We start from the raw sequence: 16,891 nt of genomic DNA on the forward strand, positions 1-16,891 counted from the left end.
GCCGAGGAGGAGTCGTACCCGTTCGTGCCCCACTACCGCCTCCTCCGCATGCCGATCCGCGCCTTCCGCATCCTCTCCAAGAACATGCCTGCGCCGATGCAGGAGACGCCGCCGGACGCGTCCGCGGCACTCTCCTTCCCACGCGCCCACGACACAACGCCCACGACACGCGCCCCCGGCCCACCCACAGGACCGCGCCTTTCTGCGCACCGTCAACATCGGCTTCATCGGCAACGGGCTCACGCCGACCAACCACCTCGGCATCCAGTGGTTCCTCGAGCACTGCTGGGAGGACGTGCGGAGGCAGCTGCCCGGCGTGCGCATGCGGCTCATCGGGCGGCCGCCTGGCGAGAAGACGGTCAAGGGGGTGCAGATGCCGTGCGTCCGGACGGAGGACGCGCACTGCGGCTGGGCGTGGGGGACGCAGTACGCGGGCAGCGAGCAGGCGAACGGGATCGACGAGATGGGCTACTTGTCGGCGGAGGGTCTTCGGCCAGACGAGGAGCTGCCCCCGCCTCCGCGACGCCTCCATGACACGGCCCGGACACGCCCCGCAGGCTTGCTCGAGGAGGTCCTCTCCTGGCGGCTGATGATCGTGCCCGTGCTCCGCACCACCGGCGTAAACACGAAGATCCTCGTCGCGCTCGAGCTCGGCGTGCCGCTCGTCATCACGCCGGCCGCCGCCTCGCCCCTCACCCTGTCCATCACACCATGTCCATGTCCGCGACCCGCCCGCGACACGTCGACGACACGCGCCATAGGTCGCCGCCTCGCCCTTCGACATCCCCGACAACGAGACCGTCGTCGCCTTCGCCTCGCAGGCGATCGGCCTCGCGCGCGGGCGGCGGACCCGTCTGCGACACGCCCAAGACATGTCCACGACGCGGCCCGCAGGCGCTCGACTTCACGCAGCAGGTCGTGCGCGTCTACACCACTTCGTGGCTCTGGACGCACCTCTCGCGCGTCTCGCGCCAGCACTGGGAGAATCTAGCCTCGCACGACCCGGCGCGCAACGACGTCCGCAACGTGCTCAACCCCGCCTGCCGCGCCGGTGAGGCAATCCGGCAGTGCTCACCGCCGGTGGACTGACTACACAGGTGCTCGTCACCGCCTGCCGCGCCACGGGACCCACCCACCACTTGCCCGGCTGGACGCCGCCGCGGATAGCCAACGAGCCCGCGACGCCGCAGCTGCAGCTGGCGGCGCGCGGGGCGAGGCGCGGCGGCCAGGGGGGCGCGGGCGGGTCGGCGAGGCCCCGCCGCTCACCGCGCTGCTTTGGGAACGGCACTTCGGGCGAGGCGCCGCTGCTGATGGTCGGCGCCTTCTCCGCCGAGATGGTACTGCCGCGCTTTAACTACTTTCTTCTCGAGGTGTGGCGCGCGATCTGCCGGCATTGCGCGCTCGTCTGCATGATGCGGCGCGAGGGCGCGCCGTACTCGCTCGCGCGCGGCGCTGCGGAGCCTCCGGTCGACTTGCTCATCGATCCGCACTGGTCGCTCCCCCTGGAGCGGCTCGACGGCGTGGGGCACCGCTTCGTCTTCTACGCGTGGGACCCGGGCAAGATGGGCCGCATGTTTCACCACGCCGGAAACATGCTCGAGATGGTCGGGCCGGCCGAGCGGACCGTCGCGCAGGCGCTGCGCCGCCCGGCGACGGCGGCGGTGGTGCAGATCAACAAGGAGATGCGCTCGAGCGGCGGGTTCGTCTACTCGTGGCGCAAGGCGCTCGGCCACCTCGGGATGAGCAAGCCGGCGGTGCAGGGCATCGTGCAGGCGCACATCATGCGCTTCGCCGCCAACTGGACGGCGCACCTCAGCGCGACCACGGCCCTGCACAAGTCTGGTTGAGGATAGAGCTTAGAGCGGAGCTAGGCCGCGGGGCGTGTGCCGGCGGGTCAGGCCGCGCTCTGAGCCGCCGACGGAGTCGCCGCGAACGGCTCGGGCTAGCGCGCGTAAAACGTCGTAAAGTAGCACACTAGAGCGAGGAGGAGCGAGTCCCGGGAGTCGGGAGTGCGGAGAGTCTCCGAGGGGACGCTCCGACGCTCGCCAAACGTGTTAAGGCACCGAAAAGATCGAGTGACGATGTGCGTCGTGCCTCGTGCGTCTGCTGCGGGTGAGGTGTGTCCGCGATGTCCGCGTGTCCGCGTCTCAGCTCCACTGGCACGTCGATCGACGTGGCTCGTGGCAGCTGGCACTGCACGTGTCGGACTGACGACTCTCGACTGCTGCTCGAACTCTCTCCGCCCCGTGTCCCAGCACACAGAGTCGAGTGCAGTTTGACGAGAGCCTGAGTAGGGGCAAACACTGAAAACGTAACTTGATCGGGGCGCGGTTTTTTTTGGACTAGACTGCTCGGGGGAGGTGGGCGAGTGATTGGGTAGCTTTGGGGCCGCCGAAAATAATGAGAACCGCCCCCTATATCTCGCCAAATCTCGATTTTTCGCGGGAATGGGCGCTTCTCAGCCCCGCGCGAGCTACAGTGACTCCCCAGGGCTTGTCCCGTGGCCCAAAGTGGTACCCCGAGCTCCGCCACGAGCGTGGTCAATCAGGAGACACCCACAGTCACGGCGGGCGAGGAGTTGGGTGACGGCCAACTGTCGATTACGGCGCCTTTGGAGCCTCCTGTATCGTCGGTTCGGCTCGAAGATCGTGCCGCATCCGCATGTAAACCACCTCCGCGCCCCCGCTGGCACATGTCCGCATTGCCCGAGCCTGGGAGAAGTTCCCAGTGCCCGGAGGCTGCACAGGTCCGCGAAACGCTGGCGCTGCAGCTCCCGGCGCGCACCCCAGATTCGCGAGGAAAACAGCCGAAAACGGGTCGCGCCGCGATCGACCCTCAGCGAGCCCAGGCGAGCCTGGTAATCCCACCCGGTGGTAAGCGCACGTCCTCCGCGTAATCTAGCGCGCTGTGCAGCCCGCCAGTGCATGGCGCCGACCTGGGCCGACTGGTCGATCTCGCCGCGATCTCGCCATCCAATTCTCGGTCAGGTGTAGTGGATCACCTTAAAATCCTGGATTAATTCCTGAGCCCACCTGGCCCCACCAGACGGGTGGCACGAGGCGCCCGGGCCACTTTTTAGCGCCTCCCGAGCCTCCCGGCGCCTCCTGTGGCCTCCTGAACCCTCTCCCCCGCAGCCTCTCTCGGCGACGTGGGGAGCGGCTGCCGTCCACGGCTCGCACCGGCTCTTCCAGCGGCTCCACGCTTGCCGCCTGTGACGCCCGCGCCACGCACTGCCACGCGGCCGCTCGAGAGAGCGGTCGACGCCCATACTGCTGGGCGTGGCGCTCTATCGGTCGACGCTTCGGCGTCGCTGCTTGGTTGGGGACCCGTGCCTCGACGCGGCGGCGCGGCCAAGTACGGCTCGGTGGCACAGCGCGTCGCCACGGATGAGATGCGGCCACAAGCGGCTGGGGAAGCTCCAAGAATGTTTCGTTCTACTTGCAGGAGAGGTGCAAGCAATTCGGGTGACTGCATGGCTCTTCGCGTCGAGGGATGCGTCCAAGATAATGAGTTGCTTCATTAAAGCGCCGTGTCTTGCGGCATATTCCGGGTCATCGATCCACGTGATGTGACAAACTAGCCGCTATTAATGAATATGGGAATGTTATCTAGTTAAGGCAACCCGAGCGACAACTCCGCGCTTGGCGTGTGTGTGCCTGCTGCTCAAGTCAAGCGGATATGAGCATATACACAACACACATACCACGGTCCGTCTGCATCCTCGGCCATCTACCGCCGTGCCGCATCACCCTATCTGTTCGCTGTCCACCGCATGTGCCGCAGAGTCAACGTGCATTGCGCCGTGGGCGCGCCTCGCGCGCCTGTGGCGCCGCCTCATCAGCCGCCACGCCTGCTGCGGTTGCCCCGCGCTTCTTCGGCGCCCCGCGCTTCTTCGGCGCCCCGCGCTGCCTCGGCGCCGCCTCCGCCGCCGCCGCCGCCGCCGCCGCCGCCGCCGCCGCCGCCGCCGCCGCCGCCGCCGACGCGTCGGCGCTCGCCTGCAGCTCGGTGTACGAAGGCGCCGCCTCGGGCTCCTCCCGCGTGCGGTGCAGCGCCGAGAGCAGCTCCTTGCCGCGCACCTTCAGGAGCGAGGCGACGGGCACCGCCGCGGCGATGTGCCGGTGTAGCGTGTGGGAGCCGTTGGCCGGGTTGTACGACGGGCCCGAGATGCCCTTGGACTTGGCGAGGCAGTTCTTCAGATAGTTCGAGAGCGCGGTCTGCCCGACGTCGTGGTCGATGACCTCGAGCTGCACCAGCGTGCGCGTGATGTGGGCGAGCGGCTCCGCCGCCCGAGCGGCGGCTTGACTGAGCAAGGACGGGACGAGGCCCTTGGCGAGAGCCAAGTTACGCCACTCCGGATCGTCGGTCGGAGGCTGCCATCGCTCGCGCAACTGCGCACAACACGCACACACGGCTCAGGCAGCAAGGCCGAGATAGAGCCGAGATATAGCCGAGATATAGCCGAGATATAGCCGAGGTGTAGCAGCCGCGGCGGCGGCTCGGGGGGCGGTCGGAGAGCAGGGCGGGCGCCTGCTCGTAGCGAGTCGACTGCAGCAGCACGACGTTCATCCACTGGTCGACGAGCGTCGGGACGGCGACCCACGAGCCGTCCGCGCCGCGGCCATGTAGCAGCACGAGCAGCGCCCATGCGTGCACCTCCGCCTCGCTGGGCAACGCCTTGCCCGAGGCGCACAAGATCGAGTTCCTGCGGCGCGGGTGAGCGGCAAGAGCTCGCCAAGGCGGGGCGAGCGCGGCCACGGCGAGGGCGGGCACGCACCGCTTCGATTCGGGCGCCCCGCGCTGCAGCGCCGCGCGCCGCTCAAGCTCGGCCTGCACGTTCTGGAGGATCTGCTGCAGCTGCTCGGTCGTGACATCTGCGGCACACACGCGCAAACCTGAGACCCCCACGGGCCCGGCGGCGGCGCGGCGAGCGGGGCGCGCGCAGGGGCACACACGGGCGTCGCAAACGCGCGGGCGCAGCGCGCCTGGAGCACCAGGAAGGGTGCCACCGCCGGCGCCGTGCTCATCGTGATCACCTGCACGCACAGGCATCGCAGATCGTCAATGTCCCGCTGTGTCCCGAGCTTGGGGCTCGCGCTCCGGCGCCACGGGCTCGACGCGAGGACTCTGGAGAGAATGTCAGAGTGAGAGTGGATGAGGTTGGAGTGGAGGCGGCAATCGCCGTGCGGGCGCGCCCGGGGCTGCAGACTCCTCCAAAGCAGCGGGACGGGAGCGCGCGCGCGACCGCGGGCCGGATTTTGCGGGGGAACTCGGGGGGAGGGCGCCCCGGACACGCCCTGCACGCGGCGCGGGCTGGCGCTCACCAGGAGCGGCAGCATTTGTGCGGTCTTCGCCGAGGTTTTTCTTTCGCCGCCATCATTCTTTTCCCTGCCAGGGGCCTCACTTGTCGCATTTGCGAGGAAAGCAAGCGCGAGCGCTGCGGCGCCGGAGTCTTTCGGTCACCATTCTGGACCATCTTAATATTTTTCAATGATTTTTGCAGGGTCTGAAAGCTGAGACTCAGCTCTTCACGCTCGGTATGAAAGCAAGGTCCGTCCGGGGGGTCCCATTTTTCAGTATTTCCCCCTAGCCTGAGGATGCCTCTGTGTGCGAGCACCGAGCAGATATGAGCAGTGGAGGAAAGTCGGTTTTTCAGCGAGAGCGATATTCTAACCTTCTTAATTATGGAGCCAGCCTCGAGGCTTCTCACAACAGACACACCCAGCCGCGGCGCGGTCGCGCGAACCGAACCTGCGAAAACGCAAGCGCGGCGGCAAAGGCGCCGCACGCGCGCGCGCTGCGCGCTGAGCAGCAAGCGCGAATGCAAATTGCTCGGCGGCGGCGGCGGCGGCGGCGGCGGCGGACGCCGCGGCAAAGCCAGACTTTCGGCGTGCGGGGTGGACTCTGCGGAGAGGGGAGCTGCAACCCCCCGGCACGGTTGGGTCACGCCTCGCGGCGGTCACGACCCGTGCCGGCTTGGTTGTGTCGAGAAGGGGACTCGCCGAGCTCGAGCCCAGCGCCGCCGCACGGCGCGCTCACGCATACGCGTAGAGCGCCGTGTCGATCTGCGGCGGGATGGGCTTGATCTCGGTGGCGAGGTCCTTTTCAATCTTGTAGAGGTTGAAGCGGTCGTCGAAGGTGATGAGGTTGATGGCCAGGCCGAGGTGGCCGAAGCGGCCGGACCGGCCGATGCGGTGCAAGTAGGTCTCTGCCTGCTTGGGGAAGTCGAAGTTGATGACGACGTTGACGGAGGGGATGTCGATCCCGCGCGTGAAGAGGTCCGACGAGACCAGGTTTCGGCAGGCGCCGTTGCGGAAGTCGTGGAAGACGCGGTTCCGGTGCTGCGGAGGGAGGGGGCGAGGGATGTGGAGCGTGGCGCGACCCCGGGGGGGGGGGGGTCGGGCGGGCGGGCGGGCGGGAGGGAGGGGCGGTGGCGCGCGCCTGCTGGACCATCTTAGCGTGGATGTAGTAGCACGAGAAGCCGAGCTCGGTGATCTTCTTGGCGAGGAGCTCGACGCGCGTGGTCGAGTTGCAGAAGATGATGGACTGGTTGATCGAGAGCTTGGCGAAGAGCGTGTTGAGGCAGTGCACCTTCTGCTTCTCCTCGACGAACGCGTAGTACTGCGTCACGCCGTGCAGCGTCAGCTCGTCCATCAGGTTGATCTCGTACGGCTTGTTCATGACGCGGTCGCGGAAGGAGGCGACCTTGACGGGGAAGGTCGCGGAGAAGAGCAGGATCTGCCGCCCGGGCGGCATCCGCCGGATCAGCTTCTCGACGAGCGGCATGAACTCTGGCGAGAGGAGCTTGTCCGCCTCGTCGAGGGCAACGGTGCCGCAGCGCGTCAGGTCGGCCACGTTCTTCTCGGCCATGTCGAGGATGCGGCCGGGCGTGGAGATCATGAGGTGCACCGGCTTCATGAGCCGGAGGATGTCCTCTTGCAGCGACGAGCCGCCCGTCGAGACCATGATCTCGAGGTGGAGGTGCTTGCCGAGGTCGCGGCAGACCTGCGACGTCTGGAGCGCGAGCTCGCGCGTCGGGACGAGGATGATGGACTGGATGTGGTTCTTGGAGGAGTCGGCCTTCTCGAGGATGGGAATCACAAAGGCGGCCGTCTTGCCCGTCCCGTTTTTCGCGCGCGCGAGCACGTCCCGCCCCGCGAGGGCGATGGGTATGCTCTCCTCTTGGATCGGCGAGGGCCGCTCAAACCCGGCCTCGAAAATGCCCATGAGGAGCTCGCGCTTGAGGAAGTAATCCTCAAAGTCGTTTCCCTTGGTGGCGGTCACGTCGGCCGTCTGGACCCGCTCGTCCTTGGCCGGCAGCACCAACGTCTCTCTCCAGTCGCCCCCATTGTTGCTCGTGCCCGGCGCCGGCGCCGTGCGCACGTTGCGGGGCGCGGCCGGCGGCTGGGGCTGTTGGGGGGGGTACGATAGCGGCGCGGAGGGGGCCGCGGCCCGGCTCTGCATCGCCGCCTGCTGCTGCGCGAGCGCCTGCTGCTGCTGCAGCAGCAGTGCCTGCTGCCTCGCCACCTCTGCCTGTGCAGCGGCGAGTTGCGCCGCCTGCTGGTCCAGGCTCGCCTGCGTCAGCGGCTGCGCCGACTGCGCGCGGTGCGGCTCCAAGTTGCCGTTGTAGGCGCCCCCCCGCCCGCCGCCCCCCTGGCCGACCCCGAGCCCGCCCTTGCCCCCTCGGCCCCCTCCTGCACCGCCGCGGCCCCTCTGCTGCTGGGGCGCGCGTCCTCCCTGCTGCTGGGGCGCGCGCGCCGGCTGCGTGTGCTGCATCGCCAGGCGCTGCGCCATAGTCATGCCCTGCACAGCCGACATGGGTCGAGTCCCACAGTGTGTGGCGTCTGTCTACTCCGCCTTGAGGGGCGCTGGGTGGCAACGCAAAAGAAGAAACTAAGGGTCTGGGTCTACTGGGTGGGAGGTTAATCAATGATAGAAAGTGCTCCAAGTGCTCATCCTTTCCTTTGGTAAGCTCTGGGACCTAGTACCTAGAAGAGTTGCAAGAAAGCGAAAGCGAAACGGCAAGCAGGGACTCCCGCGGTTCGCCTTTTCTCCTGGCCGGTGCACCTCGCGTAACGGAAGTCGGAGGGCTAGCTGCGTCTTTTTTGCTGCTTTTTATCCTTTTGACGCCTTCGCAAACGGTTGTGCGGGCTGTCGATTAATTTTAATAAAGACGCTGACGGCTGCTTCTTCTCAGTCCGTGCGATCGGCCAAATCGCGATGAATTTCATTCACATTTTCTTTGTAAATGAAATCAAACTCTGTCTCTGAGACGAGATAGGATTTAGGGACCTAAATGTGCTTGTGCGATCATGGTTTCTTTGAGAGAGAGAGAGATGTGTTTGTTTCTCTTTGACCACTCTCGCATGACGCATGTCGGCCACACTCGCCTCTCGCGTAGCCGTCTCAGGCGATACTGGAAGACCCGCGCAGCTGCGGAGCTTTATTTGCATGTGTTGTGTGGCCATCACTCCTGCCGTTCTGCGATCCAGCCTGTCTGTGCGTCTTCCACCCATACATAGAGACTGGCTGTTCTTCACCTCAGACATACATACTTCTACACTCCCTCCTCAAAACGAGGGATGGGACGAGGACAGGGTCCCCACCTGCACGAGCAGGATTTTGGAAGGACGATCAGGGACACAGGGGAACGGGAGTGGGGAGCGCATCGCGACAGAAAGAAAGAAAGAAAACAGGCAGCATGGACCCACAAGGGAAGGATGGGCATCTAAATAAATAAATAAAACGGACACACCAAACAAGGGGTGGGAGAAGGACAGGGTCCCCACGTGCACGAAGATCGAAAGGAAGCCTGCGTTTCTTCTTTTGCGACGCTTCGCAGGCCATGCTCGTACGGAGGCTGGCGCTCACGGCCACCCGCGCTCCTTGCGGCCGATTGGCGGCGGCGCGGCTGGCGGCGGCGCGCCCGGGCCCGGCGCGAACGCTCTGCTCGGACAGCGACTTCATGCCGCAGCGCAAGAAGTTTGCGGCGGACGGCAACGTGAAGGACCAGATCCAGAAGGAGATTGAAGCCAACCCGGTCGTCGTCTTCATGAAGGGCGTCCCGAGCGCACCTATGTGCGGCTTCTCCAAACAGGTCGTGGAGGTGAATGGCCACTGAGCCGCTGCCGCTGCCAACGCACCTGTGCCGGTTCCGCTGAGAAGCACGGCGTCTGGATCAGGTGCTCAAGACTCAGGGCGTACCATTCAAGGGCATCAACGTCCTCGCGGACCCCGACGTGCGCGAGGGCGTCAAGGCGCGCACTCCGAGGCCCGCCCCACTGCCGCCAGCCCTTTCCCTCGGCAACAATGCACTCTCCACAGGAGTTCTCAAACTGGCCGACGGTTCCGCAACTGTACATTGGCGGCGAGTTCATTGGAGGCTGCGACATTACGGTGCGCGCAGCCTCGATCCCAACGCGCTCACGTCTGCGCGTGGCGAGGCCACCGGCCTAGCCCCTGCGCTCGCCCCGCCGCAGGTGGAGCTGCACCAGAGTGGAGAGCTGGCCGAGGAGCTGAGAAAGGCGGGTGTCAAGGACTGATCGGTCGGCTCGTGCCAGCGACCTCGACGCGGAGGACCGTGGCGAGGCTCGAGATGCCGTCATCCGCCCTTCCCGCCCGGTCTCCTCCCCTCCCCTCCTGTCTCGTTGCTCTGGTCCTCCGCCGTGTCTGTGCAGTGGTGTGTGTGTGCGCTGGTGTGTGTGCGCCGGTGTGCGGGAGGGAGGCGGCCTTGTCTTCGATAGCACTCTCCTTCCCACACCCGGGCGCACGGCGCTCTCCCGCATCGCATTCAGGCGTTGACCGTGTAGTGTACATCAGAGCCGTACGAGATACGACACTCTCACCGTCCGACAGCCACGCCGCATTACGTGTGAGGCGATGTTAGGGTTGCTGGAGAGCAATCCATACGTGCTACGACAAAGAAACTGTCCCTATAATGTGAATGAGAAAGCGAATTCGTCGCGATAGTCGCGCGCCGCAGGCGCGCGAAAATTTTGGACATTCTACTCTCCTCTCTCTCCGTCGGCGCCCGCGGCGCGCTCTCCAAATACTCGCTCACTATAGCGGCGTGCAGCCGGCGGCGCAGCCACGCCTTGTTGCCCGAGTGGGCCTCGGCACGCTTGCCCAGCTCCTCCTTGAGCTCCACCACCTTCATCGCCACCAGCTCCTCTTCCCGCGAACTCGCCTCCCGCGCTAGCATTGTAGCGCGAGAGTGGATCTCCTGCATTGCACGCTCTGCACCAGCCTCTCGCGCTCGGTCGCCTCGCTATAACGAGCCAGTGCTATCTGCGCAATCTTGGCGTTGTTTTTGAGCCGATTTTGCCTCCACTGATTGCACCGCGCCACACTGTGCTTTCGTGGAGCCGGGTTGACGCGGGGCCTTCTGATGGGATTTAGCCAAAGTGACTCATCGCAGCACATGACGACCGCCCACCGCTTGTGCAAACGTGATCACTCGCTGCTGCACTGGCTGCTGCTGCTGCAACTGGCTGCTTCTGCTGCGCACTGGCTGCTGCTGCACCTGACCCAGCGCGTGTGAAGGCACTTGCCGAGGCTGCGGCCGGAGCGGTGTAGGCGGACAACGAAACGAGCGGCGTGACGGGAGCATCACCGTTGCCCAGGCGCGAAAGTGTGTTGTGGGAGGATGCGTCCTTATGTGTTACAAACTTGTGCGTCTCTCTCTCTCAACTTGTGCATGTAGCGCTATACATGTTTGGACACACACCGGCGGGTGCTTTCGAGGCGAGCGGCAGCATTTTTCTGTGCGGGACTAATAGAAAAAAATCTTCCAAGCTGCGCGCCGGGCGGGCCGTGAGCTATGTGCGGAAATTTTTGAGAAATGCCGAAGCTACCGAGAGGACCAAAGTGGAAAGAGTCGCACTCTCCCCTCCCGATCAAAAGCGTAAAAGCACCCGAGGCTCCGGAAACCTAACCCTCAAGAGCGGCCGCACATTGCTCGGTACCCCCCCTGCACATCTAAAGCCATGGCCGACCCCCCCCCCCAGCAGCAGCGCTCTGCCTGTGGGGGGTGCTGGCATCTCTGTACAGACAGCAGCTGTAAGTAGCATGTGTTCCAGTGGCGAGAATTTATGGTCGGCACCAAAATCAGTGGTCTCACCGGCGGGCCCTCCTACACTGCCAACCGGGCTCGAAGCACGAAGGCGCGGTGAACACAACCGCCTCGAGCGTACGCTCAAACACGAGCCGAGGGTGGAGGGGGGGCGGCGGCGAAGAGGCGGGAGAGCTGGGTCCGTGCGCTCTGCTGCTGGGGGGGTCAGGACCCCCCCCCCCTAGCAGCAGGGATGGCTTTAGATGTGCAGGGGGGGTACCGAGCAATGTGCGGCCGCTCCAAATATGACGGTCGGTAGGTAGGTGTGTGGGGAGGCTGGGGACGCGCTGGGGACGCGCGACTAAGTCTAAGAAGAAGAAGCCGTCTTATTAATCGACAGCCCGCACAACCGTTTGCGAAGGCGTCAAAAGGATAAAAGGCAGCAAAAAAGACGCAGCTAGCCCTCCGACTTCCGTTACGCGAGGTGCTCCGGCCAGGAGAAAAGGCGAACCGCGGGAGTCCCTGCTTGCCCGCGTTTCGCTTTCGCTTTCTTGCAACTCTTCTAGGTACTAGGTCCCAGAGCTTACCAAAGGAAAGGATGAGCACTTGGAGCACTTTCTATCATTGATTAACCTCCCACCCAGTAGACCCAGACCCACAATTAGTTTCTTCTTTTGCGTTGCCACCCAGCGCCCCTCAAGGCGGAGTAGACAGACGCCACACACTGTGGGACTCGACCCATGTCGGCTGTGCAGGGCATGACTATGGCGCAGCGCCTGGCGATGCAGCACACGCAGCCGGCGCGCGCGCCCCAGCCAGCAGGGAGGACGTGCGCCCCAGCAGCAGAGGGGCCGCGGCGGTGCAGGAGGGGGCCGAGGGGGCAAGGGCGGGCTCGGGGTGATTGATGGAGAGCGCACGTAAGCATGGGTGGAGAGCAGCGTATCGTGATGGGTGATGTGTGTGCAGTCAGCAGCATGAATCAGAGCGCACGACGTGTACACTTAGACGAGACAGGCCTGGCCACACGAGACCTCAATTATGCTGCTCGCGCGTCGCCGACGCCGTCCGGTCGGCGGCTTCGGCGCTTCGCCTCCGTGCTCCGACAGCGACAGCCCCTTCAGGTCGCAACACAATCCACAGATCGAGAATAGATCTTCGACGTCAGGGGCGGCTACCCCCCCCCCCCCACCCCCAGGTCTACCGTACACAGAGATGGCATATGCGCATCTCCTAGATGTCAAACGCCATCTCGGTTTATCTTGACACCGGGGTGTCTCTCTAGCGGGGTGTCTCCAGCCTCCTACCAGACGCAGTATGATCAGGATTCAGGCCCCACAGCGCGTGCGCGGCGGCGCCTCGGCCGAGCGTGCGGGGGCGGCGCGGGCCCTCCCTTGCCGTGGCCTTGGCGGAATGGCCCTTGTGCCCTGCCCCTGGGCGGTGATGGGGGGACCGGGGGGCGCGGATAAATAAATAAAATAAACAAAGTGCAGTACAAAATCCAAAATCCAAATCGCAAACATAGTCATAGACAACCCAAACACACCACAGCCACGTACGTGGCATAGGAGAGCAGGAGGGGAAAGGCTGAGGGAGGGTGTAGAGGATGTAGAGTGTAGAGCGCTGTAGAGCTGTAGCGATGTGGAGCGCTGTAGAGCTGTAGAGCTCTACATCCGCCGCGTGACGAAGCGCCTGCGTTGTAGAGCGATGTAGAGGCGCTCTACAACGTGAAATCCGCGGCCCGCGGTTGTCCTTTCGCAGGGCGCGACCGACATGGAGATCCGCTGCACACAGATCAGTGCTTTTGTCGACTATTGCTCGCTCTCTGTGCACTCGCAACGCCAGAGGCCGTGCTTGGAGAATGGGTCGCAATGCTGCTGCGCCTGTGGATTGAGCCGCGGCGCAAGCTCCATCGGTGAGCTGCGGTGGCGCGCCGGCCGCTTCATGCATAGCTCTCCGGCGAGCGGCCGCGAACGCGCTTTCCGTCCACCGTTTCATCGAGTTTGCCCGAGTGGTAAAAGCAATCTAAATGCAATCGTCGAATTTGGTATAAGTTGGCCGAATGGTTTTGGGGGAAAAAACCAAAGCGAAAGGTTGGCTCCATGAGCTAAATGTCAACATCCCCTCCGGCTACGACAATGTGAACCTGATCTGGTCCTCACGGGGTTGACCCGTCTCCTCCAGATCGAGACGGACTTCATGAACGGCCGAGCAATATTTCTTCGTTAATATATTAATTGATGCTTTTTGCACGGCTGAGCCCCCCCACCCCCCCCGCCGCACACTCCGTCAGAGCCCTCTCCCCCCTTGCACAACAGGAATTTTGACAATTAACCAATGGAACGTGTGGCGAGGTGGTTGTGTAATACGTCTTCGAGTTGCTATGTCTATCTTTTTCGATCGGCTGGACCCCCCCGTACCCGTCCCCCCCCCCCCTTCGGGGGGGGGGGCTTTTTCTTGGTCCGGCCCATTCGGCACCCCCCCCCCCCCCCGCTGTTTGCAGGCAAGAGACAGCACAACTCAGAACGATGAGCTTGCTCATCCCGGAGTGGTTCGACTCCACACAAATCCGAGGCGGTGACGGGTACTGTCTCGGCGGTCTCAGGCCCAGTGAGGTAGTGCGCCAGACCTCCCCGGATCCTGCTGAACAAGCTCCTCTTGTAGCTCGATCGGTCACACCGCCATCGCCGTCGGGGAGAGGGGGGACGACACTGCTTCGGCAGCGTGCACCTCGATCCTGTACCGTGTTTGTTATGACCCCCCCCAATGAACACACCAGAGAGGGAGGGCGAGACGATCGAGGGGTCCCGTACCATGCGGAATCGACCCTATCCAGTGCTCAAGTGCTCAACGTTCAATGTCTACAACAAACTCTTCATCATAAGCGGCGAACGAGGCACGGTGTCGCTCTCCGACCTGTCTCCGACATGAGGCGCGTTGCACTTGCCAGTGCTGCCCTGGCCTTCTGTCTGCCCGCCCAATGGGTGGCAGGTGCCTCTGCTGCTGTGGCATGCCTCACGGCTGCGACTGGCCGGCGCCTCGGCGCCTGGCGCGAGTCATGGCGCATGCAACGCGCAGCAATGCTCGCCTCGCCTCGCGCAAATGCGACCGTCCTCGCAGCCGACAGTCCACCGCCTGCTAAAGAAGCACAGCGACGAATGCGGCACCGGCGACGCATGGCAGGCTGGTCATGACGCAGTTATAGGGTGTTGTGTGCCGTCAGAGTGACTCTCTGTGTGTCAGGGATAGTCAGGGCTGTCCATCAGAGCTCCAGTAAGCTCGGAGACACCCCATTAGCGCGGCTCGACCTCTTTGAGTCACTGCCTTCCCGGCGGTTTGGCTGTAGAGCCTCTACAACAAACTCTACAGCAAAATCGCCCTCTACATTGCTCTACAACGCAGGCGCCTCGTCATGCGGCGGATGTAGAGCTCTACAGCTCTACAGCGCTCCAGAGCGCTCTACATCTCTACATCTCTACAGCGCTCTACACTCTACATCCTCTACACCCTCCCTCAGGGGGGAAAGGAGGTCAGCACAACTTCCAAGGACGCACGAGCGAGAAGCACAGCAGAGCAGACAGATGACGATTACCACCCAGCGCACGACCGCCAACAATAAACGTCCCTCCCTGTCCTCTCCACTCGTTCCTCTACTTATATACATACAACCGCGAGACCTCCCCGGGACCCCGTTTTGTGCGGGCGGCGTGTGAGGACTCTGAGAGAGATTCTCACTTCTAAAAACGAGGGGCGCGGGCGGCCGCGCGATAACCGGCTTGCAATAGACTCCTTCTGCCGTGTGTCGTTCTCATCTTTGCGGGCGGTCTTGGATCTTTCAGACTTCACACACAGACACACAAGACCTCGGCCGCAACCCGCGACTCTTAGCAGAGCCCAGCGCGCAGCGGCACCACGAGACCGCGCCGGCGCCCCGCCCGCTCGCGGGGGCGCCACGCGGCCCACATGCGCCACATAGATGGCCAGCCATATGGGCTACCCGAGGGCGTCGATCGCGTCGTTGAGCGCGTCGAGCTCATCCTGGATGCGCGACGCCTCCTCAAAGTCGTCGGCGTCCACCGCCGCCTGCATCTGGTCCTCCATCTCTGAGAGCCGCGCCTGGGGCGGCGGGGCCGGGGAGGGCTAAGCGGCACAGCGGGGCTGCTGCGCGGGAGCCACCCGGACAAGTGAGCGGCGCCTCCAGCGCGGCTCTCGTGTCCTCGGACCCCTCGCTTGGCTCGTCCGTGCTCGAGCCGGGAGGGCAGACAGCCGGCGCAGCCGCCACGGCGCCCACCCCGTTGCCGTTGCCGTTTCCGTTTGCGACCGCTTCCCCGCCGGCCGCCGCCGCCTTCGCCGGTGCGACACCACAACGCCCGCCCGCCCCGCCCGCCTCCTCCTCGTCTGAATCGTCCGAGTCGGCGAGCGCCGCGAGTACCGCCTGCGAAGTGCCGGCCGATGGCGCGAGCGCGGAGAGGACGGCAGAGATCGCGGGTGGCGATACAGCCGCGCTCGCAGACGCGTAGCCGCTCCCCGCCCCGCTCTTCCCCGCGCCATCGCTGTTCTCCTCCTCCTCGTCGTCGTCGCTCGCCCCCACCGCGCCCGCGGCGGCGCGCCCCTCCTCGTCCCAACCCCACGTGGCGCGCAGCTCGCCCCGCGCGGCCTGGCTGCTGCTCAGCTGCTCGCGCAAGAGGGAAGCCTGCGCCCCCTCCGCCGCGGGCAGCGCCGCCTGCATCGCGGCCTCGTGCTCGCGCAGCAGCCTACCGCTCGAACGAGACACCCGCGCCTCACGCGCCGCCGACACGGCCCGCCCCCCCCCCCTCCCGCCTCCCGCGCGCCGGTAGCGCGTCGCGTCCAGCTCGCGCTGCTCCGTGCGCAGCTCTGCGTGCAGCTCCGCCTCGCGCCGCCCGTCGTGCGCCTATCGGAAGGTTCGGAGAACGTTCAGGGCAGGGTCGGCGAACCGCCTCCCCGGCGCCGCCCGCCCCGTCCGCCTGCGCGCTCCTCGCCGCCTCCGCCTGGCCGAGCAGCCGCTCCTGCGCCTCCTTGTCCGCCTCGAAGCGCGCGGCGAGCGACTTGAGCTCGGCGGCAACCTTCCCCGCCTCGGCGAACTTTTGCGACGAGGCGGCGAGCCGCTTGTCGCGCTCGAGCCGCACGCGCTGGTCCTGCAGCGTGCCGAGCTGCCGCGAGAGAAGCTCCGCCTCCGCCTCCATCTGCACCACCGAGTCGGCGTGCGTGCGCTGCGCCGCGCGGATGGACGCAGCCTCCTCCTCGAGGTCGTGCAGCTGCGACCGCTCCTGCGCCCGGTGCGAGCGAAGCGCCTCCTCGGCGGACGCCACGCGCGCAATCGCGTCCGCCCGCGCGCCGTGCCGCGCCGCCTCCGCGTCAGCGTCGGCGATGGCGCTCTCCGCCGAACCGATCCATCCGCGCCGCGCCTCCTGCTGCTCCTCCGTCGCGCGCAGCTCCTCCTCGTGCGCAGCGGCCGCCGCCTGCAGCCCTGCCGCCGCCTGGGCGTGCGCGTCTCTTGCGGCGGCCAGCGTCTCCTGCTTCGTCTGCAGCCGCTGCAGCTGCTTGGCGTGCCGCTGCCGCACCTGCGCGAGAGACGCGGCGGGGACGTGTCACGGGCGTGCCTCGGAGGGGTACCGCACCACGACTCGCCGCGCCGCCGCCGCACCCCGCCGATGGCGTCCATATCTCCCCATATCTCCCCATATCTCCCCATATCTCCCGCACCTCGCCGATGGCGGCGCCGCAGACCGCGACCTTGCGCGCGCACTCGTCCTGCTCGGCGCGCTTGGCCTCGAGCCTGGCGAGCAGGGCCGCGACCTCCTCGGCGAGCGCCTCCTCCTCCTCCTT

General features: G+C 65.4%; 5 protein-coding genes across 5 annotated transcripts; 2 read left to right on the forward strand and 3 right to left on the reverse strand.

Moving 5' to 3' along the window:
- Window positions 1–547: 547 nt before the first annotated feature.
- EMIHUDRAFT_442988 (hypothetical protein) lies at window positions 548–2,089 on the forward strand. The gene is made up of 3 exons (XM_005780492.1): window positions 548–821; window positions 895–1,026; window positions 1,098–2,089. The coding sequence occupies exons 1-3, from the start codon at window positions 590–592 to the stop codon at window positions 1,352–1,354; spliced, it is 621 nt and encodes a 206-aa protein (XP_005780549.1). The 5' UTR covers window positions 548–589; the 3' UTR covers window positions 1,355–2,089.
- Window positions 2,090–3,672: 1,583 nt separating this feature from the next.
- On the reverse strand, window positions 3,673–5,024 carry EMIHUDRAFT_457007 (hypothetical protein; the record flags this gene model as incomplete). The annotated part of the gene is made up of 5 exons (XM_005780493.1): window positions 3,673–3,871; window positions 3,959–4,388; window positions 4,528–4,702; window positions 4,775–4,871; window positions 4,949–5,024. The coding sequence occupies 5 exons, from the start codon at window positions 5,022–5,024 to the stop codon at window positions 3,786–3,788; spliced, it is 864 nt and encodes a 287-aa protein (XP_005780550.1). The 3' UTR covers window positions 3,673–3,785.
- A 1,008-nt stretch (window positions 5,025–6,032) lies between these two features.
- EMIHUDRAFT_73141 (hypothetical protein) lies at window positions 6,033–7,461 on the reverse strand (the record flags this gene model as incomplete). The annotated part of the gene is made up of 2 exons (XM_005780494.1): window positions 6,033–6,338; window positions 6,448–7,461. The coding sequence occupies 2 exons, from the start codon at window positions 7,459–7,461 to the stop codon at window positions 6,033–6,035; spliced, it is 1,320 nt and encodes a 439-aa protein (XP_005780551.1).
- Window positions 7,462–8,962: 1,501 nt separating this feature from the next.
- EMIHUDRAFT_73173 (glutaredoxin) lies at window positions 8,963–9,539 on the forward strand (the record flags this gene model as incomplete). Its single annotated transcript, XM_005780495.1, has 4 exons — window positions 8,963–9,103; window positions 9,180–9,248; window positions 9,322–9,393; window positions 9,477–9,539. The coding sequence occupies 4 exons, from the start codon at window positions 8,963–8,965 to the stop codon at window positions 9,537–9,539; spliced, it is 345 nt and encodes a 114-aa protein (XP_005780552.1).
- Window positions 9,540–14,851: 5,312 nt separating this feature from the next.
- EMIHUDRAFT_457010 (hypothetical protein) lies at window positions 14,852–16,513 on the reverse strand. The gene is made up of 4 exons (XM_005780496.1): window positions 16,030–16,513; window positions 15,877–15,956; window positions 15,240–15,798; window positions 14,852–15,160 (listed from the first exon to the last, which is right to left on the reverse strand). Exons 1-4 carry the CDS (start codon window positions 16,246–16,248, stop codon window positions 15,038–15,040), a joined length of 981 nt encoding a protein of 326 aa, XP_005780553.1. The 5' UTR covers window positions 16,249–16,513; the 3' UTR covers window positions 14,852–15,037.
- Between the last annotated feature and the right edge of the window lie 378 nt (window positions 16,514–16,891).

This window comes from Emiliania huxleyi (assembly GCF_000372725.1).
Source record: "Emiliania huxleyi CCMP1516 chromosome Unknown EMIHUscaffold_213, whole genome shotgun sequence".
Taxonomy (NCBI): domain Eukaryota; phylum Haptophyta; order Isochrysidales; family Noelaerhabdaceae; genus Emiliania; species Emiliania huxleyi.

What these genes read in the sequence shown, in the direction of transcription:
- EMIHUDRAFT_442988 (XM_005780492.1), top strand. Translation starts at nt 590, where the DNA reads ATGATCGTGCCCGTGCTCCGCACCACCGGCGTAAACACGAAGATCCTC. An exon ending in TCGTCGCCTTCGCCTCGCAG is followed by an intron (nt 822 to 894) that starts GCGATCGGCCTC and finishes CGCGGCCCGCAG; the next exon opens with GCGCTCGACTTCACGCAGCA. An exon ending in CGCGCAACGACGTCCGCAAC is followed by an intron (nt 1,027 to 1,097) that starts GTGCTCAACCCC and finishes CTGACTACACAG; the next exon opens with GTGCTCGTCACCGCCTGCCG.
- EMIHUDRAFT_457010 (XM_005780496.1), bottom strand. Translation starts at nt 16,248, where the DNA reads ATGGAGGCGGAGGCGGAGCTTCTCTCGCGGCAGCTCGGCACGCTGCAG. An exon ending in CTGGACGCGACGCGCTACCG is followed by an intron (nt 15,799 to 15,876) that starts GCGCGCGGGAGG and finishes TTCGAGCGGTAG; the next exon opens with GCTGCTGCGCGAGCACGAGG. An exon ending in ACACGAGAGCCGCGCTGGAG is followed by an intron (nt 15,161 to 15,239) that starts GCGCCGCTCACT and finishes CCGCCGCCCCAG; the next exon opens with GCGCGGCTCTCAGAGATGGA.